Raw genomic sequence first — 25,839 nt, 5'->3', positions numbered from 1 at the left:
TCATTCTGTTCGGCTTATATATTCTATTACTCTAGCCCTGCACACAAAGAGTAAAATGTTAAAGAAATATTGCTTGTGCCCAAGTAGCTCATTAAGTTCCCTGAAGAAGGTTCCCATCCTATGGTCCAAGCTGGTTATGGCTGCCACTTGTCCTCGGTAAGTTTGCTTTCAGCCCAGAAAACTTTTTAGTGAGCAGAGATAAGAATGGTAGAGTAAAAATACCTGTTAACAACTTGAAGTTTTTGCAGGAGCCTTGTGATCCAGCCTGTGTGAGCAGCCCCTGAAGGCCAGGTGTTTCCAAGACGTCTACAGCCCCCTTTTACCCTTTAATCTTGAACCCTCCCACTTCCCCTTTCCCTTAACATAAAAGAGGCTTGAATTTTATTCCAAGTTAAGAGGGTTCCTTAGGACGTTAGTCCACCATCTTCTCCATCTGCTGGCTTTCTGAATAAAGTTGCTATTCCTTGCCCCAAACACCTTGTCTCTCGACTTACTGGCCTGCCATGCATCGAGCAGTATGAGCTTGGACTCGGTCAGAACGTGGCCTTTCATCTCTCCTTTCCGCCCCTTCCACTCACAGGCAGCCTGATTCCTGAGGCCCCAGAGAGCTACCAGGACTGCCTAGGCTGGTCTCGAGGGCTGGGGAGTGGGTGGTCTTCTGGGACAGCCAGGCCCTGGAGAAGGAAGCCAGCGCCCTGGAGGTGGTGGCGGTGAGAGTATAGGGGCTTTTCACCAAGGTGTCTTTGGCCTTTTGCCCCATCTTTCTGTAATTAACACGTACTTCCTCACTGAACCTTCCTCTTGCTACGTCAAGCCCTGAGTCGTTATTCTAACTACCCCCAAGCCACTGAGCACCCTCCAGTGCTCTGCGGCCTGGCCCTCCTCTTCTCTGATGCGCTGCTCAGCGAAGGCCTTTGGAGTTGTGCTCCTCCTGGGTGGTGAGTGGGGGCCCTCGGGGCTGGGAGAAGCCTTGGGGCAGTCTCTGTCTGGTAGGGTAGGCTGGGGGCTGGTCAGCTCCTTCAGCTCTTAGGAGGAACTGAAGGAAGGAGAGAGAACTCGTGTCCAGTCTGGCATGGAGGGAGGAAGAGTCTGGAATCTGGGGAGGGGCGAGAGCTGAGCAAAGGTAAGGGAGTGGGCTCGTGGTTTATGCTTGGTGGACAGTGAGCTGCTCTCCACATCCCCCATGGCCTCCCTCCCATGGAGGCCCTGCTGTGGGTGCTGTGAGGTGAGGGGCATCTGTCCCAGCGTCCTTGGGAAGGGAAGGCCAGGGAAGCCACCAGGGAGGGGGACAGGCTGCCAGTGCCTCCTTGGTCCTGTGTATCCCCCCAAGTCTTGATTTCTGGTAGGCTGTCCCTCTACTGCCAAGAGAAGAGCCCAGAGGTCAAAAACTGTATCAGGATCACATTCATGTGTCATTTAAAAATCGGTTGTGTGTCTGTTAAAAATCAGATTTCACACAAAAATCCAGATTTTTTTACTTCTCTTGAGAAATGGAAAGATCCGGCAGCTCTGGGTCCTAGAGCCTGAGAATGGCTGTTCCCTTTACATGGTGCTCACTCCCACCCATGCCACTCATCGATGTCACCTGCCTGGCTCCCGAGGCTTCTGAGTTTGGGACCCTTGGTATCCTGCCACATGGCAGACCAGAGGGGCTACTTTCAGACTCAGGAACAGAATCACTTTTCATGAGAAAAGCATGGCTCATGAAGCTCCCCTGCATGTGGCCATAGTAGGGGTCCCAGCATCCTAAACATCTGGCATCTTCCCAGAATCCCAGGGTTCAGGTGTCTGGACCGTCCCTGTCACTGAAGCCTGACCTCCTTAAAGCTTCCCTACTCCTGGGGTTGGAGCCAACTCCTCAATCCAGAGATAGCTGGGAATTCTAGGAGGAAGGGGGAGAAATGGGGAGTGCTTGGGTGGTCAGGGCAGGGGAGTCGGAAAAAACCCTTGAAATGGAGGGGGTCTTCCCCTGAGGCTTTCTAGCTCAGCCCCCCAGAAGGGGAGTGTGATGAGTCAAGGATCAGAAGAGTGAGTTGGAATCCCGGCTGTGCCAGTGACTTGCTGTGTGGTTCTGAGTCGGTCAACAAATACTAAAGTCACCTGCGAAGGGCCAGGCACTGTACCAGGCACCAGGACAAGGCAGATGTAGTTCTCGCCCTCCTAGAGCCTGGCACCAAGGGTGGGTGACATGGGAAACACATAAGGACAAATAATTAATCATAGACTTCTAAGTCTGTTCTCCAACCTGGACCTTAGGGTCTCTGCATAATAAGGAGATGTAACGGGACAGCTTTTTGTTTTTGCTTTTTTAACGGAGGTACTAGGGATGGAACCCAGGCCCTCGGGCATGCTGTGCATGCTAAGCATGCACTCTGCCACTGGGCTGTTTGTCACCTTCCCCCCCACCAGCAGGACAGTTTCTAAGTGGGATGACTATATGCTCTGGTTTGCCTGGGGCAGTCCCAGTGTCCCTGGTGTAATTGTTAATGGCGCCCCTTTCACTCTGAGAAGGTCCCAGTTTAGACAATAAGTTGTAAGGTCACTTGATCTTTAAGGGACATACCAGGAGGTGACTGGCCTAATTTCAAATTGTGGATGTCCTTTGAAGTGTCCTTAAGGGGGCATTTCTCTGGATGGCTGTCCTTTGCATTGTCGTTCAATTGTTTTTGAGAGAGGGTGAGAGACAGGAACCACAAAGATGGCAGTCAGGAAGCAAAGGAGAAGGAGAGAATGTCTTTCCCTCGGGCAGGTAGGGAACGAAAGTCTTGCCCGGCTTGCCCAGTCTTATGAGTCTGCGCTGGCCCTGTGAGCATCCCCGTGTATGAAGGAGTGTGACACTAAACTGCAAATAGGAAACATGAGGACAGGTAGAGGGAGGGGCTGCAGAAGAAAGGCAAAACTTTTTTCCCAAGAACAAGAGGCTCCACACTTTTTATTTTGACCAAGACTGGCAAATTCTGTACCTGTCCCTGCTTCCAGACGCACATGTTCTCAGGTCCCAGAGAAAGTGAGTTGAAGTCACATTGTGATAACTAAAACATAACCAAAGTCTGGGAGGCACAGGGAGGGAGGGATCAAACCTAGGAGGGAATTCCAGGAAGACTTCAAAGAGGAGGTGGCATTGGCAATGAGCCTGAGAGCACAGGGAGTTTCATTTGGCTGATAAGGAACGTACAGAGGTCATTGAGTTCTAAATGTATATCCCTCCTCCTTCTTCACCGAGCTGGCAGACTGGGGACACAGAAGTAAGTACCAGGTGCCAGAGTTGTATTTTTTCTTTATTTGTTTTGAAATATAATACATACACTGAAATGCACAAATCCAAAAGATCCAACTCATTGAATTTTCCATGTGTGTGCCCAGGTAACCACCCCCTAGGCCAAGACGTAGAACATCTCTGGTCCCCCCTCCCCTTGGTTCCCTTGGGCCCCTCCTGATCACACAACACCTAATAAATCCAAAGATAGCCACTGTCCCACTTCCATCACTGTCAATTTGTGTTCAGGCCCTATTTTTCGAAAAATGAATATAAAACTATTGATTGACCACAGTTCACCAGTATTCACAATCAAGCAAATCATGTATATTGGATGACATTCTGATTGCTACAAATGTACTGGTTTTCCTGGTCTCCGTTGAGTCATAACACAAATACGAATAGATTAAGCCTATGTGTAAGGAATGGACTGGGGTAAAGAAAGCCATGCAGATCAGTAGTTTAAGACCACAAGTTCACCCTCCCATTTATGCCAAGAGGTCCCAAACTGCTACATCTCCAGCCACCCGATTCCATTTCATCAGCAGGTCTTAAGAGATGCAAGGCATTCAGGTTTCTGTAAAGGAAAGGCTCTCTAGAAGGAAACTTTTTTTAAAATTTAATATCATATTTTTCACATTGCCCACTGTTACTCACAGTCGCAATCCTGAAATTAAACTCCTTCTGCGTTGCCCTGTGAGACACCAAGAGGAAAGGGCAGAGCTTGCACTGTTCCCCGTAGGGCCAGGGAAGACGCTAGGCGATCCTTACGCGACTGTGGCGGGCACTTCTCTTCCACTTTTAAACATCAAGCCCCAATCAGCATTTGATGAGCCTTTTTAAAACACTCTTGTTGGTTTCGGAATGTATTCGTACGGCATTGCCAAATTATCGTTGCTCAGCGGAGGGGACCATGAGGTCGTATTTTCTGTCGCCCTATACACTACATGCCATCTTTAGAAGGAATCTTTAAATGCCAATTAAAAAAAAAAAGAATTCTTTATTTAAAAAAAATGCCAATTTAACAAGGTTTGCATGACTAATTAATTAAAATGCACTAATATTTGTCTAGTGTCTTCATCTGAGTGGCGAGATAGTTGGTGGTGAGAACATTTTTCCAAATTAAAAAAGTCTCAGCAGGAGGGTACAGCTCAGAGGTAGAGCACATGCTTAGCGCGCACAAGATACTGGGTTCAATCCCCAGGACTCCCTCTAAACATAAGTAGACCTAATTACCTGTCCCCCAGTAAATAAAAATAAATTAAACAATTTTTTAAAAGTCTTTCCTCTCACTTTTGCAATAAATGGTTGCATTTCTATGACTGGATATAGATGTGGATTCTGAAATAGCTGCTTTAAATCGTCCAATTTTCATTGTTTATCTTCTATTTAAATTGTTCAGTTAATTATAGAATTATCTATTTGTTTTGAAAGCATATCACTTCAGGACATTTTTCCATTTAACTTGAGGTGATCTGTTTCTTTAGTGGCTCAGAATGAGGGCTCCCAGGAAACAAGATACATGGAAGCGTGGTTGGGAAATGCTGCTTTTGTTTTGAATAGTTTTATTTTTGGTGAATGTTAAACACACACACACATCTCAAACCATTTGCATACATGAATACACAGATATTTATATATATATACACACATACACAAACAAACAAACAAAAGGCCCAGCGTGTCTCTATATACATGGGTTAGACTTGGTCTGATTTTTGAATAGCCTCACGAGTGGCCAATGCCAAGAGCTCCCCTCACAAAGTCTCACTTCCCTGTGACACTTCTGCCCCGAAGCGCCTTGTGCCCCGACCCCTCCTGTGACTGTCCTGGTTGTGTCTCCAGACTCGTGGTGGGAGCCCCCCTGGAGGTGGTATCGGTCAGGAAAACAGGATGGTTGTACAACTGTGTGGTGGCCACCGGCCTGTGCCGGCCCATCTTGCTGGACAGTGAGTGACTCGCCTCCAGGCATCTGAGCCTTCAACCCTCCTACACCGGAGTGTCCCCTCCCAGCCTGCAGCCCAGACTCCACCACCTCATCACAACTGAGGGTGTGCCCGTGAGTGTGACCATACGTGTCTGCCCTCTCAGCACCCCTAGAAGCCGTGAACATGTCCTTGGGCCTGTCCATGGCGGCCTCCACCAATTCCTCTTGGCTGCTGGTGAGTTTTTCTGGGTTACAGGAGGGTCTCGAGGGAGGAACAGGGGCCAAAGGAGGCTGGATCTGAGGGAGAAGCGGAGGGAGAGTTCCGAGGCGCCCCTTGCCTACACAGACCTCTGCCCTCAGGCTTGCGGCCCGTCGGTGCACAGAGCCTGCAGGGAGAACATGTATGCCAAAGGCTCTTGCCTCCCTTGGGCACCCATCTGCAGATCATCTCGACAGTCCCCGCTGCCCTGCCAGGTAGGTCCCTTAGAGACGGCAGTTCGGTGTGAAGCATATCCTGGTACTGCTTGTGTGCACAGAGCATGAAGCCTGAGTCTGGCCTCCCGTGCACAGGGCCCCTTCCCCAAGGCCTCAGCAAAGCCCAGAGGGGCTGGGAGCACAGTCTGGCCTGCCTGGAGGCGTAGCTCATGGCAGGAGCCATAAGTTGGACGAGCAGTGATGGTTCTGTTGGGACAGGAGGGAGCTGCTGCTGGAGGCATGAGGGGCCTACAGTTGCCACCAGGGGCAGGGGTGCTTCTTGGTTTTCAGAGGAAGGGCTTTGGGTGGTGAAAATTTGTGGTGAGGATGCAGATCCGAGGATCCACGAGGAAGGCATTCACTACTGAGCTGTCAGGACTTCCCAGACTCGCTCCTCCCCTTCTAAGCGGAGCGAATGATCGGACCGTGGGACGCATGAGGCCCAATATTGTCAGCACTTAAGTTGTTCATAGCGAGTGGTGCCTAGGGCCCTGCTACAGCTTCTCTCTGAGAGTCAGTCTTTACACATTCATCTTCTGCATCCTTGGGCAAGTGGCTTCATTCCCTGGGTCTTAGATTCCTCGCTGGTAAATGGCCTTTCATAATTGAGGTTATGAGGATTGAACAATTTGATATATATAAATTGCTGAGTCTCGTACATGTGATAGCCATTGTGACTGATTTTCTAGCTGAAGGCCATGTGTTCACGGTAGGAGGAAGATACAGATAAACTGCCCCATCTATGGCATTGAAGGGAGTAGTGGGCCCCAGTTGAGAGCCAGGGGCCACTCAAGGCACAAGAACAGCGCCTTAGACCAGAGAAACCATGATGCCAGCCATGGTGGGCTTTTAGTCAAAGGTGAACCGGCAGCAGAAACACTCCCCAGACCAAATTGTGGAAGCAGAGTCCACACAAGGGACAGAGAGTGGAAAGGACTTTTGCGAGGACCATGCCCCACCTGGGATGTCTGTGCAGCCAGGGTTGGGGAGGTGACATTTAAATACTAGGAGGTAAATGTCTTCTCCTAGATGTCTCCAGGGCTTGGGAGGTGGGATGCCTGATGAAAATGGGACACAGGTACATAAGCCTGATGCAGGTGAGGCAGGTCTGAGTAGAAGTGGAAGGACCGTGTGCCAGGCAGTGCTGGGTACTGCATGCCGGGTGTGCATCACCTTATGGCATCCTCACAAGATCCTTGTGGAGGCCGGGATGATCCCCACTTTACAGATGAGAAAACTGAGGCTCAGAGAGGTGAGTTCCTACTTTAGAAAGTGGCAGAGTCCAGAGCTTGAGCCAACCTTATTTGATTGGGTTGGTCCTTTTTCAGAAGTGGTTTAGCTGTAGCCAGGTGCCTGCGGTGGGAAGCCCAGTGGATACAGTAAAAGGAACAAGAAACAGAAGTGATGCTGTGAGGGCGCTGGCCACAAACCTAGCCTGAGAGAGGATGTGGGGTGGTTTTGTGATACAGCTAAAAATGTGGACACAAGTACAAGGTGTGGTGACAGGGAACACCAGCTACCCAGCTGTGGGGGATAGATAACGGGTAAGCAGGGGGAGCACCTGAGGGCTTCTTGGCTTGCTGTGTGGGTGCACCTCAGCGCTGTGGTGGCCTGATCTCCCAGCACCCTGGGACCAACACAGGATGTGGAGTGCTGGTGGAGGCACAGACTGGGTTTTGCACACAGGCCACATCCCTCCACGTAAGTCTGGGAACAACCTGTGATGTCTTACTTGTTCATGTGCGTGTGATGTGTCTTTCTGTTATGGTGTGGGCTCCACAAGGGCAGGGGTGAGATCTTTTTTAAAGCTATGTTCTTAGATCAGATTTCCCTGGAAACAGACTCTGAGGCTCTCTTGGGAATGTTCTCAGGAGCAACACCTACTAGAGTGTGAGGGAGGCAGGACTGGGCAGCTGGAGAGGGTGGACTATTGAGAGGCCTCAGCCGACCCACGGACACTTGGAGCATAGCTGGATACATGTTGCCCCCAGGAGCCAGAGGTGTAACCTTGAGCAAGGCACCTGTCTTTTGAATGAGGTGATGCCTAGGGAGGGACTCCACTGGGAACCATCGACAGCCAACCCCCTGCAGCCAGGAATGAGCACCTCCATCCTGATGGGGGCAGCTCTTGGTGGCACACGTTAGCATCCCCTGCAGGTGCGTCTTTGGGCCTAGAACAATGCCAGGCCCGTGGTGATGGTGGTGATGATAGCTTCCCCTTATGGTGTGCCAGGCCCTGTCTTTGCTTTATGTACATATTGATGTTTTTAATCCTTGCAGTGATCCCATGTGGAAGGCACTGTTATTACCCATTTTACAGGCAGGGAGAACCGAAGCCCACTGAAGTTATGTAACTTGCCTGATTCACCACTAACAGGTGGCAGAGCTGGGATTTGAGCCCAGGCATGCTGGCTCCAGAACACAGACTCGGAACCACTTGGCTAAATTGCCTTCCCCTGTGCTCTACAGTATCCCTGGAGTGCGTACTCAATAAATATCTGTTAACAAGATGAATGAAGAGCCCACTTGGCCCCTATCCTCTATTTCTTTCCCCTTTTCCAGGCCTGGTGGGAGGAGGGAGCAAAAGGGACTCCGCTGAAGGGAGAAGGGACTGGGGCAACAGATTTGGGCCTCCCCATGAAGGGTGTCAGAAACTGAGTGGGGATTGATGCCTATGCCAAGAATGCCCCCTTGACTCTGTGGAACAGGAGGTAGCTGGGACCCACACACATATCTCTGGTTCCTCCCTCTCTCTCGTAGAGTGTCCAAATCAAGAGATGAACATTGTCTTCCTGACTGATGATTCTGGCAGCATTGACCCAACTGACTTTAAACAGATGAAGAACTTTGTCAGAGCTGTGATGGACCAGTTCAAGGGCACCAACACACTGGTGAAAACTGGGCTCCCGAGGCCTGGGCAGTGCAATGGGGGAGGGTCTGCCTCTGGGAAGGTCACCCTGGGAGGGAGCCTGGCATCACTAGGCTGGCTCAGTGGACCTGTGCTGTGACAAGGCTAGGGTCCAAGGTCAAGATGTGGTCCCAGTGCTAGCCGATTTGAGTCATGACCCAAGGAGTTTCCTCCACCGTATTTCTTATGTCCACACAGGAAATAACAGTGTTTTTGCTGTTTAGATACATTGAAAGGATTGTCAAATAATTTTGCTGGGAAATCTGACCAAAGGTAACTCAGCCAAATAATTGATGCTTTCTTTGTTATATTTTCCATGTAACTCGTGATTTATCTCATTATTTCCCATTTATTAGCGTTGATGTACAAATTCTTGAGGAGCAAGGAAGTATAGCCTACAAATTGATTTCATGTATTATAAGTGTTTTCAATTTTTAAATTTTTGTTTAAAAACTTTTTGTGACACTGTTGACTTTATTTTGGGTTGGAGATAATTAGGTTTAAAGTTATCTATGTATCTCTATCTATCTATGTGTCTGTCTGTCTATCTATCTATGTATCATCTATCTATCTCTTTTTAATGGAGGCACTGGGGATTGGACCCAGGACCTTGTGTATGCTAAGCACATGCTCTACCACTGAGCTATATCCTCCCCCCATAAAAATTTTTTTAAATCTAAGTTTTACAAATATTGTGGTCAGCAAGGCTATTCTTTGTAAACTATGAAAGAAGCATTATTTGATTTTGACTTTCCTGTTTTCTTTTTGGGCCATTTATTATTTCTTTTCTAGGTGTCAGTCTACGTTTGTCAGGCCTCAAAAACACAGGGGACATGGTTTGTAAGTCAAAAATTATTCCCAAATAAAAAGTTCATTAAAAAGCAGCTCCTAAGCCCCAGGGCCCTGTTCGTGAACTTCACAGTTCTCCCTGATGCATTACTCAAACCTCCTGATAACCCACTTCAGCTTCAGCAAATTTCAGACCAGCCCGCACCCTCAGAGCCTGGTGGATCCTATTGTCCAGCTGACCGGCCTGACATTCACAGCCACCGGCATCCGGACAGTGGTGTAAGCTACCCCTCCTACTGCCTGTGGATTCGCTGCTTCCTCACTGCTTTGTTGGGCTGCGTCTGCAGCCCTTCTCAGAGGCTGAGGGAGGCTCTGGGGAGGGGCTCACAGGGAACTGAGGTGGCTGGGGGCAGAGTCCTCCCCGGAGGGTTTCTTCTGGTCCCCTTGCTCGTGGCTCATTGCGCTCCCCTGATCTAGCACAGGACTCCCCTGCAGGCTGCTTCCCCTTTGCCTGGCTTTGGATTGGCTGGACCCTGAGTCCACCTGGGCTTTGCTTCTGGGTTCCCGACCTAGCTCCCTGTGTGCTACCTGGGCCACCCTTGAAGTTACTGACTCTTCCTAAGTTTCAGGAAACTGTCAAATGAGGATAAACTCACAACTTGGTTGTAAGGATTAAATGAGATAACACGAGCCAGGTGCTTCCACACGAGGTGTGCTACATAAATGGTTGAGGATTTTATCCAAAAACTGGTGCACCCCCTCTTCACCTCCCTGGAAGGGACTCAGGAATTATGGCTAAATGTCTTCTTTGTGCCTTTTCCCCACTCATCTCCCTTTATCCCTCATCCCTCCCCATTCAAACCCTCCACACGTACCATGTGCTTGCTCAGCACTGGCGGCAAGGCGGTCTGGGAAGAAAACGGCTTAGGTGGTGGGGCCAGAATAGAATGTGTGGTTCTCTTGGGGAGGAACTGGGTGGAATGTCTGGAATCCTCAACTTCCTGCATACTCTTTGGTGCTGTCCTGGGCATGGTGCTGGAGAAATGCTGAACAAGGGATGCTGTCTCCAGAAGCACCCTCTTTACTTTTGAGCGGCTTTTCTGCCTTGAACACTGACCCCTTGGGACTGAATAACCGGGAAGAAAGCCTCTGTTCCTTGTGTTGAAAGTTGCATAGGAGCGGCGTCCCTTCCTAGCCCCTGAAGCTCCTTCTCGTAGTGGGTGACGGTGTAGTTCTCATCCACATCTGTCCTGTTCCCATCTCCTCCCTGCTCTCCGAAGCCAAGCCCAAGCCACTGACTGGTGGTGGTGGTTGTTTTTTTCTTTTTTAGAAGTTTCATTACAAAAAAGACAAAAAGTCAAAGCATTAAGGAAATTTTTGAAAGAAAGAAGTATTATTTACAGTCCCTCTAGCCAAACACTTCACAGTATTTTAGCAATAAGAAAGCGTAAGTACAAACAAAAAAGTATATCCTACCCTCAAAGCACACTGTCCTTTCCATCCTTGTCTTTATTCATACGTATTTTATATGGTCACAATTAGAGCAGAAACTATTTCCATCCTGCTATTTCCCCCCTCCCCGTCTATTACATAAACCTGTTCCATGTTTCTCTGCAGTTTTTATTGTTTCCCTTTGAAATGGCTACGTACTTTTCCACCCAGGGGCTGGATCATGATTTGCTAAACCCCTTCCCTAATGTTAAACATTTAAGTTGTTTCCAGTATTTTATTTGGCATATGTATGTTATTTTGTGTGCACATGTGTGTATGTGTGTTTATTCTGGGTTTGTTGAACTACATGAGCGTATAGTTACATTTTTCAGTCGTTTGTAACAGCTACCATAGAATTAATACTTACCTGTTGGCCAGTCACTGTTGTAAAAGCTTGACTAAGCTTGACATAGTTTGATCCTCAGAATAACCTGATACTATTTGTCTCAGTTACCTATTGTTGCTAACAAACCAGTCCCAATATTAGTGGCTTAAACAGCAACACTTCTGCTACTATTTTTCATGACCCTGGGGCTCAGCTGTTCTCACGCGGGGTCACTCGTGTGGCTGTGGCCAGGTGGCATCTGAGGCTGGAGTATGAGAGCTTCATTCGCATGGCTGCTGCCTTGGCAGGACTGGCTGGAAGGCTAGGCTCAGCTGGGACGGCTGGGCCTCTCTCTTCACGTGGCCACTCCATGGGGTGCCTCTAACAGGTTGGCTAGACTTCTCTCATGTGGGCTCAGGGCTCCCCAAAGTGCAAAAGCTACCAGGGCTCCTTAGGCCCATATCTGACACAGGGTCACTTCCATTGCACGCTGCTGATTAAAGGGAGTCACAGGCCAGTTCAATATGGGAAGGAGATCGGGTGTGGCTCACTGGGGGCTGTCTTTGAAGACCAGCCGTGAAACAATTACTCCTCTCATCTTGCACGGAGAGAAGCAAAGGCTCAGAGAGGTGAAGTAATTTGCCCAGGAGTGTCTGACCCGTACTGCCTCCTGGGAGTGGATTCCTTACTGGCTGACACTTTAAGAACAAGGAATACGAACGAGTACTTTTACTGTGCGTCATACTATTTATTGTTAGTATAATTTTCAAGAAGGGCTGAATCGATTTCTTAACATGCCTGACAGAGTCTCAGGGTTACCAAGACTCCCCAATCTCTCCAGATGAGCTTCTAGTGCTGCAAATGATTTCTTTCCAGAATCTCAGTAAAGTCACCCCCCTCTTTCTTCCTTGACAGGGAAGAACTATTTCATAGTAAGAATGGAGCCTGCAAAAGTGCCAAGAAGATCCTCATTGTCATCACAGATGGGCAAAAATATGAAGACCCCCTGGAGTACAGTGACGTCATCCCCCAGGCAGAGAAAGCCAGCATCATCCGCTATGCCATTGGGGTTCATCCCCTTCCTCGTGGCTCCCCCCGACTCAGCCTGCGACTCACCCAGACTGAAGGGCTGGCAGGTTCCTCCTCCTCAGCTGCCTCTCTGCTACAGGTGGGAGATGCTTCCAGAAACCCACTGCCAGGCAGGAGCTGAACATCACTGGCCCAGCGCCTTCAAAGGACCATGTATTCAAGGTGGACAACTTTGCAGCCCTCGGCAGCATCCAGAAGCGGCTGCAGGAAAAGATCTTTTCAGTTGAGGGTAAGTGGGCAGTGAGGTTAGGTCTTGGAATAGAAAGGGTCCTGACTTGGTTGTCCCCCATAGGCCTGAGGATCCATCCCTACTCAGAGCTCATCCAACACTGTTCCCCAGAACCTAAGCTCCAGACCACCTCTCCTCTCTTTGCTCTGAGTCCTCATGGTCTCAAGATCTCCAGGAGCCTGAGTGACCTGTTTCCCTGCTGGAACCCAGTCGAGGACAAGTAGCTCCTTCCAGCATGAGATGTCACAAGAAGGCTTCAGTTCAGTCCTCACCACGGTGGGTGGAGCCATAATATGCTTGATAAACGAGTCTCAGGCACCAACGCTGTGCCAACCCTGGGCTGGGACCTGGGACCGAGAATAAATAAGAAAGCAGACCCTGTCCTCAAGCTCACCATCTAGTCCAGGAGAGACACACGGGCAGTGTATGCAGGTGCTGGAAGCACAGCCAAGAACAGGATGGCCAAGGTTCCTGCTCTCCTGGAATGCATTACTGGTGGGAAGAGATAGCAAACAACAAACAAAGACTCTCAGATTGTGCTAAGCATTGGGGTAGAGAAAGAGAGGTGATCAGAGGAAGCCTAAGGAGTGACAGCTGAGGCTGAATGATGAGAAAGGGCTAGGCCTGGGAAAATCTGGGGAGAGATTGCTCCAGGCTGAGGAAAAAGCAAGTGCAAAGGTCCTGAGGCAGGAATAAGGTTACTGCACTAGAGAGACAGAAGGGCCAGCACAGCTGGAGCAGAGTGGGCTAGGGGCAGCATGGAAAGAGAGCCAGAGAGATGGGAAAGACCTGACCATGCAGACCAAGGAAACCACAACACGGCCTGACTTGCCAGAAAGGACATGTGTGTTCAAAATATCCAGAAGGATTTGCTTCCAAATAATTTTGAGGGTGATTGAGGGGCATGCAGAAACAGAACAAGCTTATTCATGAATTAATCCCTGACGCTAGGTCGCCGATACTTTTGGATTCAGTATACATTTCTTTCCACTTTTGTATATGTTCTAAATTATCCATAATCAAAAGTTTGAGGGGAAGAGTATAGTGCAGTGGTAGAGTGCCTGCCTAGCATGTACAAGATCCTGGGTTCAATCCCCAGTACCTCCATTAAGAATAAATAAATAAACATAATTACCCCCCAAAACAAATGCAAATTAAAAAAAACATATCCTAAAAGTTTGAAAAGGCAATAAACAAAGTATTCAGAAGGGGAAACACTTGTCGCTTCTGGAGGGAGCCCAGGAAGACCTCACAGAGGTGACTTTGAGGTTAACTCTTCCAGAAGGAGGAGTTGAGTCCCAGAAAGAGAGGAGAGAGAAGTGTCCAGGCCAGAGGCTTGGTGTGTTTTGGAGCAGAGGATTTGGTTTGATTGGGAAGGATCCTAGATGCCACCTTCAGGGGCTTGGTGACAGGGAGCCATCTTGGTTTGCTAGCAGGGTGGTGGCTGCACATTTGGGTTTGAAGAAATCTAGCTCTGGGGCAGTAGATGAAGCAGAGGAGAGCAAGTGAGGAGGCAGAAGGGCAGCGGGTGAGGGCTGGGGCTGACTGTGACAGTGGCAGTGGGGAGGGACTGAGAGATACGGGAGTCAGGGACACGGAAGCTGCGGTGAGAGTCTGGGAAGAGGAACTCCAAATGGTGAGTGGAGCCAGCGGCAGGCAGTGCTTCTCCTTCCCACCTGCTCAGCCCTGGAATCTCTCCTCCCAGGATGGACCAGTTCTGGGGGCTGTGGGGAGCTTCAGCTGGTCTGGAGGGGCCTTCCTGTACCCCCCCAAAATGAGCCCCACCTTCATCAACATGTCCCAGGAGAACGGGGACATGAGGGACTCTTACCTGGGTGAGACGGGGCTGCGGCTGGAGGGTCAGGCAGGGCTGCCGGGGAGGGCGGGCCCTGGGAGCGGGAGGGGAAGCCTTTGTGCTGAGGCCTGGCCCCCTCAGGTTACTCCACTGAGCTGGCCCTTTGGAAGGGGGTACAGAACCTGGTCCTGGGGGCCCCCCGCCATCAGCACACCGGGAAGGTTGTCCTCTTCACCCAGGTGTCCAGGCAGTGGAGGCTGAAGGCTGAAGTCACAGGGACCCAGGTTGGGCGTGGAGGAGGGTCTCCAGGGGCAGAGAGGAGGGAGATGAAGTGGGTGTGGGGCGGGGAGGGAGGTGCTGGTGGCTGGGGAGAGCGGGACCTGGCCCAGAAGGGGTCCTCTGGCAAGGGCAGGCAGGATGACTCCGGGCTCTGCCCTGCAGATCGGCTCCTATTTCGGGGCCTCCCTCTGCTCCGTGGACGTGGACAGAGATGGCAGCTCCGACCTGGTCCTCATCGGGGCCCCGCATTACTATGAGCAGACCCGGGGGGGCCGGGTGTCCGTGTGCCCCTTGCCCAAGGGGGTGAGTGGCTGACGGGACCTGGGTTGGGCGGAGTCAGGGTGTGGGTGGAGGGCTTGCCCGGGTTGGTACCTGACACTGGTTTTCTTCTGCAGTGGGCTAAGTGGCAGTGTGGGGTCATTCTCCATGGGGAGCAAGGCCACCCCTGGAGCCGCTTTGGGGCAGCCCTGACAGTGATGGGGGATGTGAATGGGGGCAAGCTGATGGACGTGGCCATCGGGGCCCCAGGAGAGCAGGAGAACCGGGGTGCCATCTACCTGTTTCATGGAACCTCAGGACTGAGCATCAGCCCCTCCGCACAGCCAGGTGAGGCCCCCCGTCTTCTACCTCTTTCTTCTGTTCCACCTTCTTTCCCACGTCTTAGATTCGCCTGATGCTGCCTCCAGTCACCGGCTTCATTGGTGACCTTCCCCTTTGAGCAGCTTAGCAGTCAAGAGATCAGGGCCCCAAGTCAAATGCCTAGCCAGCCCTGTTAGCTGCGTGGGCTTAGGCAAGTGACTGATTTAGCCTCTGTGAGCCTTAGTTTCCTTCTATGAAACATTAAAGGATGAACGAATTCCACTGGCTTCTTGTAAAGATAACTCAGTGAGAGCGCTAAGCACTGCATTCCTCACATAGTTATGAAGGAACAAAGGAGGAGTAAATGAATCTGTGATGAGCCTATTGTTGTGCACTGATGTTGTCATTAGCCTGCACCCTCATGGTCCTTGTTGGACCACAAGTGCTCCTCTCTCTGTCTTGGGACCCTGCTCTCCACTTCTCTCTCCTTTTCAACTTCTCTATTCAGTGTCCTTCCCAACTAAGGTCTTCTCAAACCTCCAATCCCCTTTCTTTGACTTCCCCTCCTCCTTTCTCTCTGGCAGGTGGATCGCAGGCTCCCAGCTCTCCCCCAGGCTTCAGTATTTCTGGCAGTCACTGAGTGGGTGTCAGGACATCACTCAGGATGGACTGGTGGACCTGGCCGTGGGGGCCCGGGGACACGTGCTGCTGTTCAGGTGACAACTTCTCCCTTGTCTACCTGTGTCTAATTCACCAAGCTGTCCCCTCCCCCATTCTCCTCCCAGAGGCCAGAGGCCTGTCCTCAGCCCCTGTGTGTACCCTCAGGAGCCTGCCGGTGCTGAATGTGGAGGTAGCTATGATATTCACACCCCCGGAAGTGGCAAAAGCTGTGTACTGGTGCTGGGAAGATGTGCCCGCCACCCTGGAAATTGGGGACACCAGAGTCTGTCTCACTATCCACGAAAGCTCACAGGATCAGCTCGGTGAGTTTCCTCCCAGTAGACCCAGACACCGCCCCCACCCCCACCCGCTAGAGGTCAGGACAGAATGGGCCCAGAGATCCAAATCTGACCTCCCATCCAACCAGCTGCCCTTCTCTCTGCCTCTGCCCACACCTCAGCCTCCAGGTTCTGTCTCCAGGATACAAGTGAAGTCTGCCCACTTTTCTCCACCAGCCCCAGCTATTGCCTTCCTTGAGGATGCCTTCTCCTTCCTACCTACACTTGAAGCTGTGTCCACGTAGCCTCCACCCCCCAACCCCCCACAGACTGGTCCTAAACATCCCTCACGTGCCCCCTCTTGCATTGATAAAGACCACAGTTCTCCCCTGCAGTGCCCCTGCTGATTTAGCCCCTCTCTGCCCCTCCAGCCTCACCTCATCCCACTCCTCCTTACTCCAGACACTTTTGAATTCATGTGCCAGCCTCTCTCTCCCTTCTGGTCTTAGCTGCTGTTCCCACAGTCTGGAATTCTCTCCTCCCCACTCTTCACCCGACTCCTGCTCATCCTCCAGGTCAGAGCTGAGACAGGCCCTTCCAGGAAGGCGTCTCTGACCCGCAGTCTGAGTTAGCAAGGCCCCCCAGTACCACAGAGAATCCCGCCCTGGCACGGATCACACTGGGATGTTATGTCCCACATGTCCCTCTCCGTTTCTAGACCGTGAGCTTCACCGGGGCAGGGACCATGTTTCTCTGTCTTTTCCACATGCATCCCTGGCAACTGGTCCAGTTCCCGGCCCAAAGAGAGCACTCAACAAATCTTCATTGCATGAATAAATGGAAACAGAAGTCCGAGTTTCTCTTATTAACTTTCCGGCTTCCATTCCCCCTTGTGCTTCAGGTGACGTCCAAAGCTCTGTCAAGTACGATCTGGCATTGGATCCAGGCCGTCTGATTCCTCGTGCCATTTTTGATGAGACCAAGAACTGGACTTTGACTCGAAGAAAAATCCTGGGGCTGGGGGATCACTGTGAAACCCTGAAGCTGTTTTTACCAGTGAGGACTTTGGGTTCCTGGAAAGGGAGACGAGGGGAAGGAGCCCAAGGCTAGCCTCCCTGCTGAGTGAAGTGGGAATGGTGGAGAGGCTCAGGCTGGAGGGGAAACTTGGGACCAGGGAACCTGGCTCCACAGCTTGAATGGGGCACTGGACAGTGGGGAGTGGATGCAGTGGAAAAGAAGCCATAGTGGTAGCAAGTAAGGAGGAAGATTGTGGGTCTTGAAAGCCCTTTCTCCCCCAGGGCTGTGTGGAGGACGTGGTGAACCCCATCATCCTGTGGCTCAACTTCTCCCTGGTTGGGGAGCCCATCCCCTCATCTCAGAACCTTCGCCCTGTACTGGCCATGGGCTCACAGGACCTCTTCACTGCTTCTGTAAGTCTTCCAGTGAAGTCCCAGGGATGTGTTGACTTTCACAGTGGCTCCCTGTGCTTAAGAACCTACAGTGGCTCCCAGTGGCCCAACAACCACATCAAATCTAAAATACGTCCCCCCAGTTACCACAGTCCTGCTTAGCTTGGACCCCTTCACACATCCCAGCTGAGTATCCACTTTACTCCAGCATAAACTCTCTGGATCTCATTCTGCAGATTCTTCCCAACTTTTCTCATTTCTACCTCTGCCTTTGTCCATGTCATACCTCTTACTTGGAAAACATTTTCTTCTCTCCACTTCAAAGATCTCCTCCCATCCCCAGGAGCCCCAGTCTTTACCTCCCTCTCTTTTGAAGACCACACTCAGCAACTGTCACTTCTTCCCTGGCTTCTTACTGCGTCATGGTGATTTCATGCCAAATATCACATGACTGGACCGTGGCACTCTACTTCTACTCCTGTGGCTCTCTTGAAACTGCAGGTTCCTTGAGTTCAAGAACTGTGTCTAATTCACCTTTGGTTCCCACCTTTCCTCACCCTCCACCCAACCCAGAACCTGTTTCGTTACTGATACTTCATAATGTTTGTTGACTAGTTGGTTCAATGTGAGTTGGATTTGACTCCTCAACTAAACTTTATGTTCCTTGAAACCAAGGATCTTGTCCTATCTCTTTTTCATAGTCTAGCTGCCCCTCTCCCATTGCCCCACTCCTCGCCAGTATCTAGCCTGGTGCTGGGTGCAGGTGGTGCTCAGTAATACTCAATGGGATGAGTGCCCACAGTGAGGGGATGGAGATGGATTAAGACGGATGGGATGAGAATATACTGTTTTGCTGCAGCTCCCCTTTGGGGAGAACTGTGGGCAAGATTACCTCTGTGAAGGGGCCCTTGCATCAGCCTCAGCTTCTCAGGGTGAGCTCTATCTCCTTTCATAGCCAGACAGCCAAGCATTTGGGTCTCCCATCCTCCTAGGATGAGAAGTCCTTATGTTTCCCTTTGGCTCACCTTCCAACAAAGAAATGTTTTTGATTGGAAGGTTATCAGCCCATAGCTCATGAGTTCCCACAGCCCTGCCCCTGCCCGTGACTCAGTTCCAACCTACTTCCAATGGAGTCTCTCTCCTGGCCTTGTCCTTCCTCCTTCAGCCTGCAGACCCTGGTGGTGGGGAGCTCCCTGGACCTCAATGTGACAGTGAACGTGTGGAATGAGGGCAAGGATTCCTACGGAACTGTGATCAGCTTCCACTATCCAGCAGGGCTGTCCTACCGACAAGTGTTAGGAATCCAGGTAAACAGCTCCCTTGGGCTCTAGTGGCTGGGACCTCTCCCCTGTCCTGGGTTATAGTAGATTCCTTTTAATTCTTCTATGATGAAATATAAACACATGCACAGAAGTGCATAAGGCATGTGTATAGCTTTACGAATAATATTAAGCAAAGTCTATGCAATTAACATCCAGGTCAAGAAATAAAGCACTGGGCAGAGGGTATAGCTCAGCGATAGAGTGTGTGCTCAGCATGCATGAGGCCCTGGGTTCAATCCCCAGTACCTCCATTAAAAAAATAAATAAGTAAAAATAAATAAAGATAAATACCTCCCTCACAAAACATTTTAAAAACTAAAGCACTGCTAACACCTCCAGAAGCCCTTTCACTATGTGCCTTCCTCATCATAACCTCACACTCTCCCCAAATTTCATCACTATTCTAACTTTGTGATAATCAAATCTTTGTATTTCTTTATAATTTTACCACCCATAAATACTTTCCTAGACAATACTGTTGGGTTTTGCCACTATTTGAACTTTATATGAATGGAAACATGTTGTAAGTTCCTTTTTTCCCTGAAATTAAAAAATTAAAGTATATCAGATGTACAACATTAATGATTCAATATTTTTATAAATTATACTCCATTTAAAATTATTATAAAATACTGGCTATATTTCCTGTGCTGGACAATATATCCTTATATCTTACTTATTTTATACATAGTAGTTTGTACCTCTTAACCCCTTACCCCCATCTTGCCCTTCCCATTCCTCTCCTCAGTAGTGACCACCAGCCTGTTCTCTACATCTGTGAGTTTGCTTCTATTTTGTAAAACTCATTTGTTTATTTTTTAGATTCCAAATATAAGTGATAACAATGTTATATGTTATTTTGTGTCTTTCTTCTTTTCTTCAATATTATGCTAGTGAAATCCATCAATGTTGTGGTCTATAGCTATGGAATATTTCACTGCTATATAGAATCCCTTTGTATGATGATACCACAATTTATTTACTCATTTGACAATCAGTGGTCATTTGAGTTGTTTCTGATTTTGGCCATGACCATTCTTGAGCACCAAGTCTTTTTCTTCTTTTTCTATTGAGTTGTCCATCTTTTTCTTATTCAGTTGTAAGAGCTCTTTACATATTCTGGTTACTAGTTCTTTTCCAATTATATATGTTCCAATATCTTTTCCAATCCTGCTGCTTGGTCGCTTGTCTTTTTAGTCTCTTTGTAGTGTCTTTTAATAAACAGACTGTCTTAATTTGATTGTGGTTGCTTTTTATCTAACTTTCCCTTTGTATTTAGTGTTTTGTGTGTTTATCTTGTTTAAGAAATACTTCTCTAGTCCAAGGTTATAAAGATATTCTGCTATATTATCTCTTCTAAAAGATTGATAGTTTTGCCTCTTCACATTTAAGTCTTTAATCCAGTGGAGATTTATTCTAATGTATGGAGTGAGGTGAGGATCCAATGTTTGTTTGTTTGTTTGTTTGTTTGTTTGTTTGTTTGTTTTGTATGGGCCAATTTTCCCAGGACTATTTACTGAAAAATCTGTCATTTCACTCACTGCTCTGCAATGCCACCACTTTTATATATCAAACCCATATATGCATGTGGGTAAGTTTTTTTAAATTCTCCTCCTCTGGAAGCAACCCCATCAGCGGCCCCTGCACCTGGCATGTGAGGCAGTGCCCACTGGGGACGAGGGCTTGAGTAGCAGCGGCTGTAGCATTAACCATCCCATCTTCCAAGAGGGCACTAAAGTCAGAGCTTCCCCCCAACTTCTCATGACTCTTCTCCCATGTCGTGACCCATTTCCTTCCCTCACTCCCCCATGGCCTTCCCTATCCCCAACCCTTTCTTCTTCCCTCAGGGCACCTTCATGGTCACATTTGATGTCTCCTACAAGGCCACCCTGGGAGACAAGTTGCTTTTGACAGCCAATGCAAGCAGGTGAACCCAGGCCAGGTATGGTGCATCCCCCACCCTCCCATCTCATGCCCTAGCTGGAGACTCCTCTCCTGGATTCCTTCCCAACCAGGAACCCCCCCCCCCAAGTGAAAATAATAAGCCTGCATCCAGCAAGTCTAACTTCCAGCTGGAGCTCCCAGTGAAATACGCTGTCTACACGGTGATCAGCAGGTACTTAATCCCTGGCCCTCCCCCGGACCTTCCTCCAATCCTAGTACCTCCCCTTGCAGGCCAGCCTGCTCTTTTGAAGATGGGTATCTAAGCTAGCTGCCCTGACTCCTCACATGGGACTTCTTGTGACAGCCATATATTTATACCATAATAGCATATTCCATCATTCTTGCTTCTTCTCTAATGAACTGGCCTGGTGATGGGACACATACGCCTTGCCACCATGCACATTCCCTCCTCTCTCTCCAAGATGCAGGCTTCCTTTAGCATGAAGCCAATTCTATCCTTTGGGCTAAACACAGATGTGCTGAATCGAAGCTACTCAATGAAGACTGAAGATTTTCTGAGTACTCAGAGGTGGGGAGTCTGTGCCCAACAGGATATGGTCTGTCACCACACAGAGCAAAGAAAAGATCAGGTTTTCATAAAACTCAGAGGAGAGCAGAGATGTGAGAAATTGTTGGGAGGGCCTTTAAGAAACCAAGGCCAAGGCAGGAAAGGCAAGTGTAGGGCTGCTGCTCTGGGTTCTGAAGGTGGGTGAGGGAGTGGGGGCGGGCCAGGCTGGGAGCAGGACAAGGGGCCCCACATACCTGGCTAAAGTCCAGAGCTTTTAGAATTGGTCAGAAGCTTCTCATATAGTTGTGGGACGGAGTTTGCTGCTGTTGCCGCTGATGTGCCAATTTTTAGGGGAACTACGTGGGGGGTCAAGTGGTGTCATTGCCCTTCCAAACTGTGTGTGTGAATTTCCCCTTCTATCCATGGGAAACGCTGAAACTTATCATAAGAGCTCACAGTTGCATATACTTAACGATATGCCAGGCATTGTTTTAAGTACTTTATATGCATTTACATTCATTTAACCCTTCTGTTAACTCTGTGATATAGTTATTATTACACCCCTTTTTGCCAGCAAAGAAATCCACAGGTTAAATAACTTAGCCCTGTCATTCAGCTGGTAAGCAGCAGAACCAGGAATCAAACCCAGATGGTCTGGGTCCAGAGCTGTGCCCAAGGGCCATATTGTACATGCCTCTCCAAGGACTGGAGAAGCTGAGTGGTCTACTCAAATTTGAAAAGAGGTTTAGAACTAGAAGAGTTTTAGGTGAGAAAACTGAAGCAGAGAGAGAGAAGGGGGCGGGATGGGAAGCAGAAAGGAAGGCTAACATCCTAAGGGGGAAAAAGTAGATTTTAATATTTATGGCACCACTACAAGCCTCATCACCAGTCTGTTACAGGCACTATTATTAGCATCCCCCTTTTAAAGAGGAAAAAACTACAGGGGTCCAGAAAGGTTAAGGAATTTGCCTTAGGTTACTTGGGTAGGAAGTGGTGGACCTGAGATGTGAACCCAGGTGGTCTGGCTCCAGGGTCTATGTTCTTAATCATCAAGCTGACAGTCACATCTGTGGGAAAACCAAGGGGGCCCATGGAGTTCCTTTAGGGCTGGCCTGGCTTCTGCTTGCTAGTCACTCTCCTTGTTTGCCTGATTCCACTGAGCTCTTAGATGTTAAGCTCTGGGATGGCAGGGATCATGGCTTGTTAACTGTTGACTCTCCAGAAACAAGCACACAGCCTGGCACATGGTAAATGTTTACTGAAGGAATCCATGGATGGATGGATGGATGGATGGAAAGCCACCAGCAGTCTGGAGATTTTATGCTCACCCATGGACTCCATGCACCATCTTTCCTCTTTTACATTTACTTAACTGCCCCAGGATAGCCACATCAGTTTCTCCCCATCATGGAAGGACTAGCACCCCATCTTTTACCAAGTGATCCAGGCCATGGTTCCCTGAGGTCCCCTCAGGCTAATTTGTTCTGGCAGCTGCCTCTGCAAGCATTACAGGAAACCAACATTGTACCTACTAGAGAAAGCAATGGGAACACCTTTATCCATTGGGAAATGTTTTGATATTATGAGAGGTGATGTTCAAGTTGGGCCTTTAAGTGAAACTTTCTAGAGGGAGGAGCAGACAAGGACATTCTAAGCAGGAAAAAAAAAAAAAAAAAAGCTTGAGCAAAGTCATGGGGATAGGAAAGAGCAGGGGTATCAAAGGACAAGCTAGCAGTTCTGGGTGACCAGGGCAAAGGCCATGGAGGGGAGGCTGTACAGGTATGTGGGGACAGTCATCGTTCCCCCCGGTCATCTGCTGGGCCCAGCAGAGCTAGCAGGAGGCTGGGGTGCAACTGAGGATGGTCCCAGGGCTGTTTTTCACCAACAAGCCCTCCCTGTCTCTACAGCCAGGAAGACTCCACCAAATACTTCAATTTTTCAGCTTCTGATGAGAAGAGCAGAAAAGAAGCTGAGCATCAATATCGTGTGAGAGGCCAGAGAATACTCACGTCTGTCCCTCCCAAGGGACTGCTAATGGAGGAAGCCAGTGGGGGAAGATGGAGAGGAGCGGAGGGCGAGAGCCGGAAAAGGGGTGGGATTTGGGATGCTTCAAGGACAACAGTAATGTTGTCTCCATTTTCTGCAGGTGAATAATCTGGGTCAGCCAGATCTCGCCCTCAGCATTCATTTCTGGGTCCCTGTCCTGCTGAACAGTGTGGCTGTGTGGGACATGGCTGTGGTGGCCCCTTCGCAGGTGCCCATCTGTCTTTCCTCACTCTCCAGGGTCTGATCTCACAGTGCCTCGTACCCTCTTGCCAGTGAACTGTTGATCATTCTGTGGCTATTGCTCTCCCTCCCTAGAGTCTCCCCTGTGTGTCAGAGAGGGAACCTCCCCAGCATCCTGACTTCCAGACTCCAGGGAGCCTCATGCTGGTGAGCAAGGCCATGGACTCCCACCGCAGGACCAGCTATACATTGGGAGACACAGGGGAATGTACTGCTAGGTTGCAGCACTATGTTTACAACCTGTAATTGTTCATCTGTTCCCCACCCCATATCTGACCCACTTTATTTTCTCCCGTGGTCTCTCCTTAAGTGAAGACCCTGCTCAGCTTCATTCCTCTCCTGACCCTAGGACTGCTCCATTGCCGACTGCCTGAGGTTCCACTGTGACATCCCCTCCTTCGGAGTCCAGGAGGAACTTGACTTCATCCTGAAGGGCAAACTCAGCTTTGGCTGGGTCAGCCAGGTGTGGAGGCCCAACAGTTCAGTCCCTTCCCCGACTCCAGTGGGGGCTAATATGTCTGTGCCCACCCGAAGGCAGGGCATTTTCTAACCCTGAGCCTTCCCCAGAGCTAGTTCCCAGCTCTCTCCTTTTTAACAGATGTTGCAGAAGGAAATACTGGTCGTGAGTGTGGCTGAAATCACATTCAACAGATCCACGTATTCCCAGATTTCAGGACAGGAGGCCTTTTTGAGATCCCAGGTAGTGACTGTATGGTGGGCAGTGGCCAGGCTGGCAAGAGGGCTTCTGATGCTAAATCTGTGGTGCTGGGTGGGGGGCCTGCAAGCCTGGAGGGAGGAAGGATGGAGGTCCCTGGGTAGGACAGTTGTCCCTAAGCCTATGAGTGCTTCTGTATCTCATCCGTTGGAGCTGAGCCTGGTGAAGGAGGGGAGGGAGGTAAAGGTTGGGGACCTGGGAAGAGCCTGGAACGGCAAGAAGCCTGATACTTTCTGATCCCCCGATCAGATGGTGACAGTGCTAGAAGAGTATGAGCTCTATGATCCTGTCCCCCTCATTGTGAGCAGCTCTATGGGGGGACTGCTGCTGCTGGCTCTCATCACAGCTGTCCTGTACAGGGTGAGTGTTTTCATCGCCCCCTTGACACCAACAGCATCCGACCCCAGCCGTCCCACAGACAGGATGGTACAGCAGGAAGAACTCAGACAACGAAGTCAGGCAGGTCTGGGTACACATTTTGACTCCTACTCACTGTTTAATGTCAGGCAGCTTGCTCTACTTCTCTGAGCCTGTTTCCTCATTTTTGAAATGCTAATAATGCCTACATCACAGAGTGGCTGGAATGAGACAGAAAGAGGCCAAAGGATGCAGAATCTGCGCTTTTCTGCTTTGGATTATGTGTATAACTACTGAACTTGGCACACAGTAGGTGCTCAGCACACGAGAGCTGTTGTTCACATACGCGTTCTGGCCCACAAATACAAGTCAGCTTAGTTCCTTTCTTCTGTCTCAGCTTTTCCCTACTCTCAACTTCCTGCCCTGCCCGCCTATCCAGATTTTCTGATTTATTTCTCCTAATAGTGTGGCTTCTTCATACGTGAGTACAAAGAAATGATGGGTGACAAGTCTGAAGACACTGCCACATTGAGTGGGGAGGATTTCACCTGTGAGGCTCCCAATTAGCCTTTGTCCTAATAATCTACTTTTCCCATTTATCTCTACCCCTATTGGTTGATCTTGTCTTAACCTACAAATCTATTTCCATGGCAATAATTTCTGCACAGATCTGGACTGGCCTGAACAACTTACCAGGTACTAAGTCATCTTCCCAAGGTGTTGAAAGATTTTCATATTTTTATATACCTGCCAGAGTTCTTCAAGGATGACCCACATTATAGAAGCAGGCATGATGTCAGCATGAATTCTCATTTGTGTAAGAATTGTGGCATTAAATGAGGATGTTTGTAACAGGTTCCTTGTATGAAAGAGCTCTAATCCAGAGACCTGAATGCTGGTCTAGTAAGAGTTAGGGGCAGGTGGACCTGCTCGTGGGTAAAGAAAATGTTCTCTTTCTTTCTCACGTGACTGGGGAGTGTGAGTATTTTTTCCTAATGGTGCTGTGAGTAATGTCAGGAGAGGAGGCCAAAAGAAGCTCTCTCTGTCTGTGTTGGTCATGGGTTTCAGCTCAGGCTTCAGGCTCCTGGGTAATGGCAAGTGAGCTGACTGTCCTAGAAGGTGAATGAAATGTCCAGAGTTTGCTTGAACCAACATCCCCCTTGAATGGTGTCCCCAGAAACTAGGAGAACCAGACTTCCAGAAAGGAAGCATCTGTTCC

At 49.4% G+C, this 25,839-nt stretch overlaps 1 protein-coding gene across 1 annotated transcript; it reads left to right on the top strand.

Annotated features, from left to right (window-relative positions):
* Positions 1–136: 136 nt before the first annotated feature.
* Positions 137–25,199, top strand: ITGAD (integrin subunit alpha D). Its single transcript, XM_074346866.1, is given in 31 exon segments — positions 137–156; positions 5,102–5,205; positions 5,348–5,418; positions 5,544–5,604; positions 5,607–5,657; positions 8,418–8,548; positions 9,488–9,633; positions 12,086–12,255; positions 12,339–12,488; positions 12,673–12,764; positions 14,194–14,323; positions 14,425–14,567; positions 14,725–14,865; positions 14,958–15,163; positions 15,726–15,857; positions 15,967–16,124; positions 16,981–17,135; positions 17,378–17,509; positions 18,348–18,396; positions 18,399–18,420; positions 18,654–18,795; positions 20,434–20,547; positions 20,658–20,737; positions 20,843–20,926; positions 23,170–23,248; positions 23,409–23,516; positions 23,624–23,695; positions 23,898–24,011; positions 24,147–24,248; positions 24,513–24,623; positions 25,086–25,199. Coding segments are annotated over 31 exon segments (3,384 nt in total).
* Positions 25,200–25,839: the final 640 nt, after the last annotated feature.

Source organism: Camelus bactrianus, chromosome 18 (assembly GCF_048773025.1).
Source record: "Camelus bactrianus isolate YW-2024 breed Bactrian camel chromosome 18, ASM4877302v1, whole genome shotgun sequence".
Taxonomy (NCBI): domain Eukaryota; kingdom Metazoa; phylum Chordata; class Mammalia; order Artiodactyla; family Camelidae; genus Camelus; species Camelus bactrianus.
Note: the sequence above shows the minus strand (reverse complement) of the source record. Positions and strands in the feature narration are given on the sequence as shown.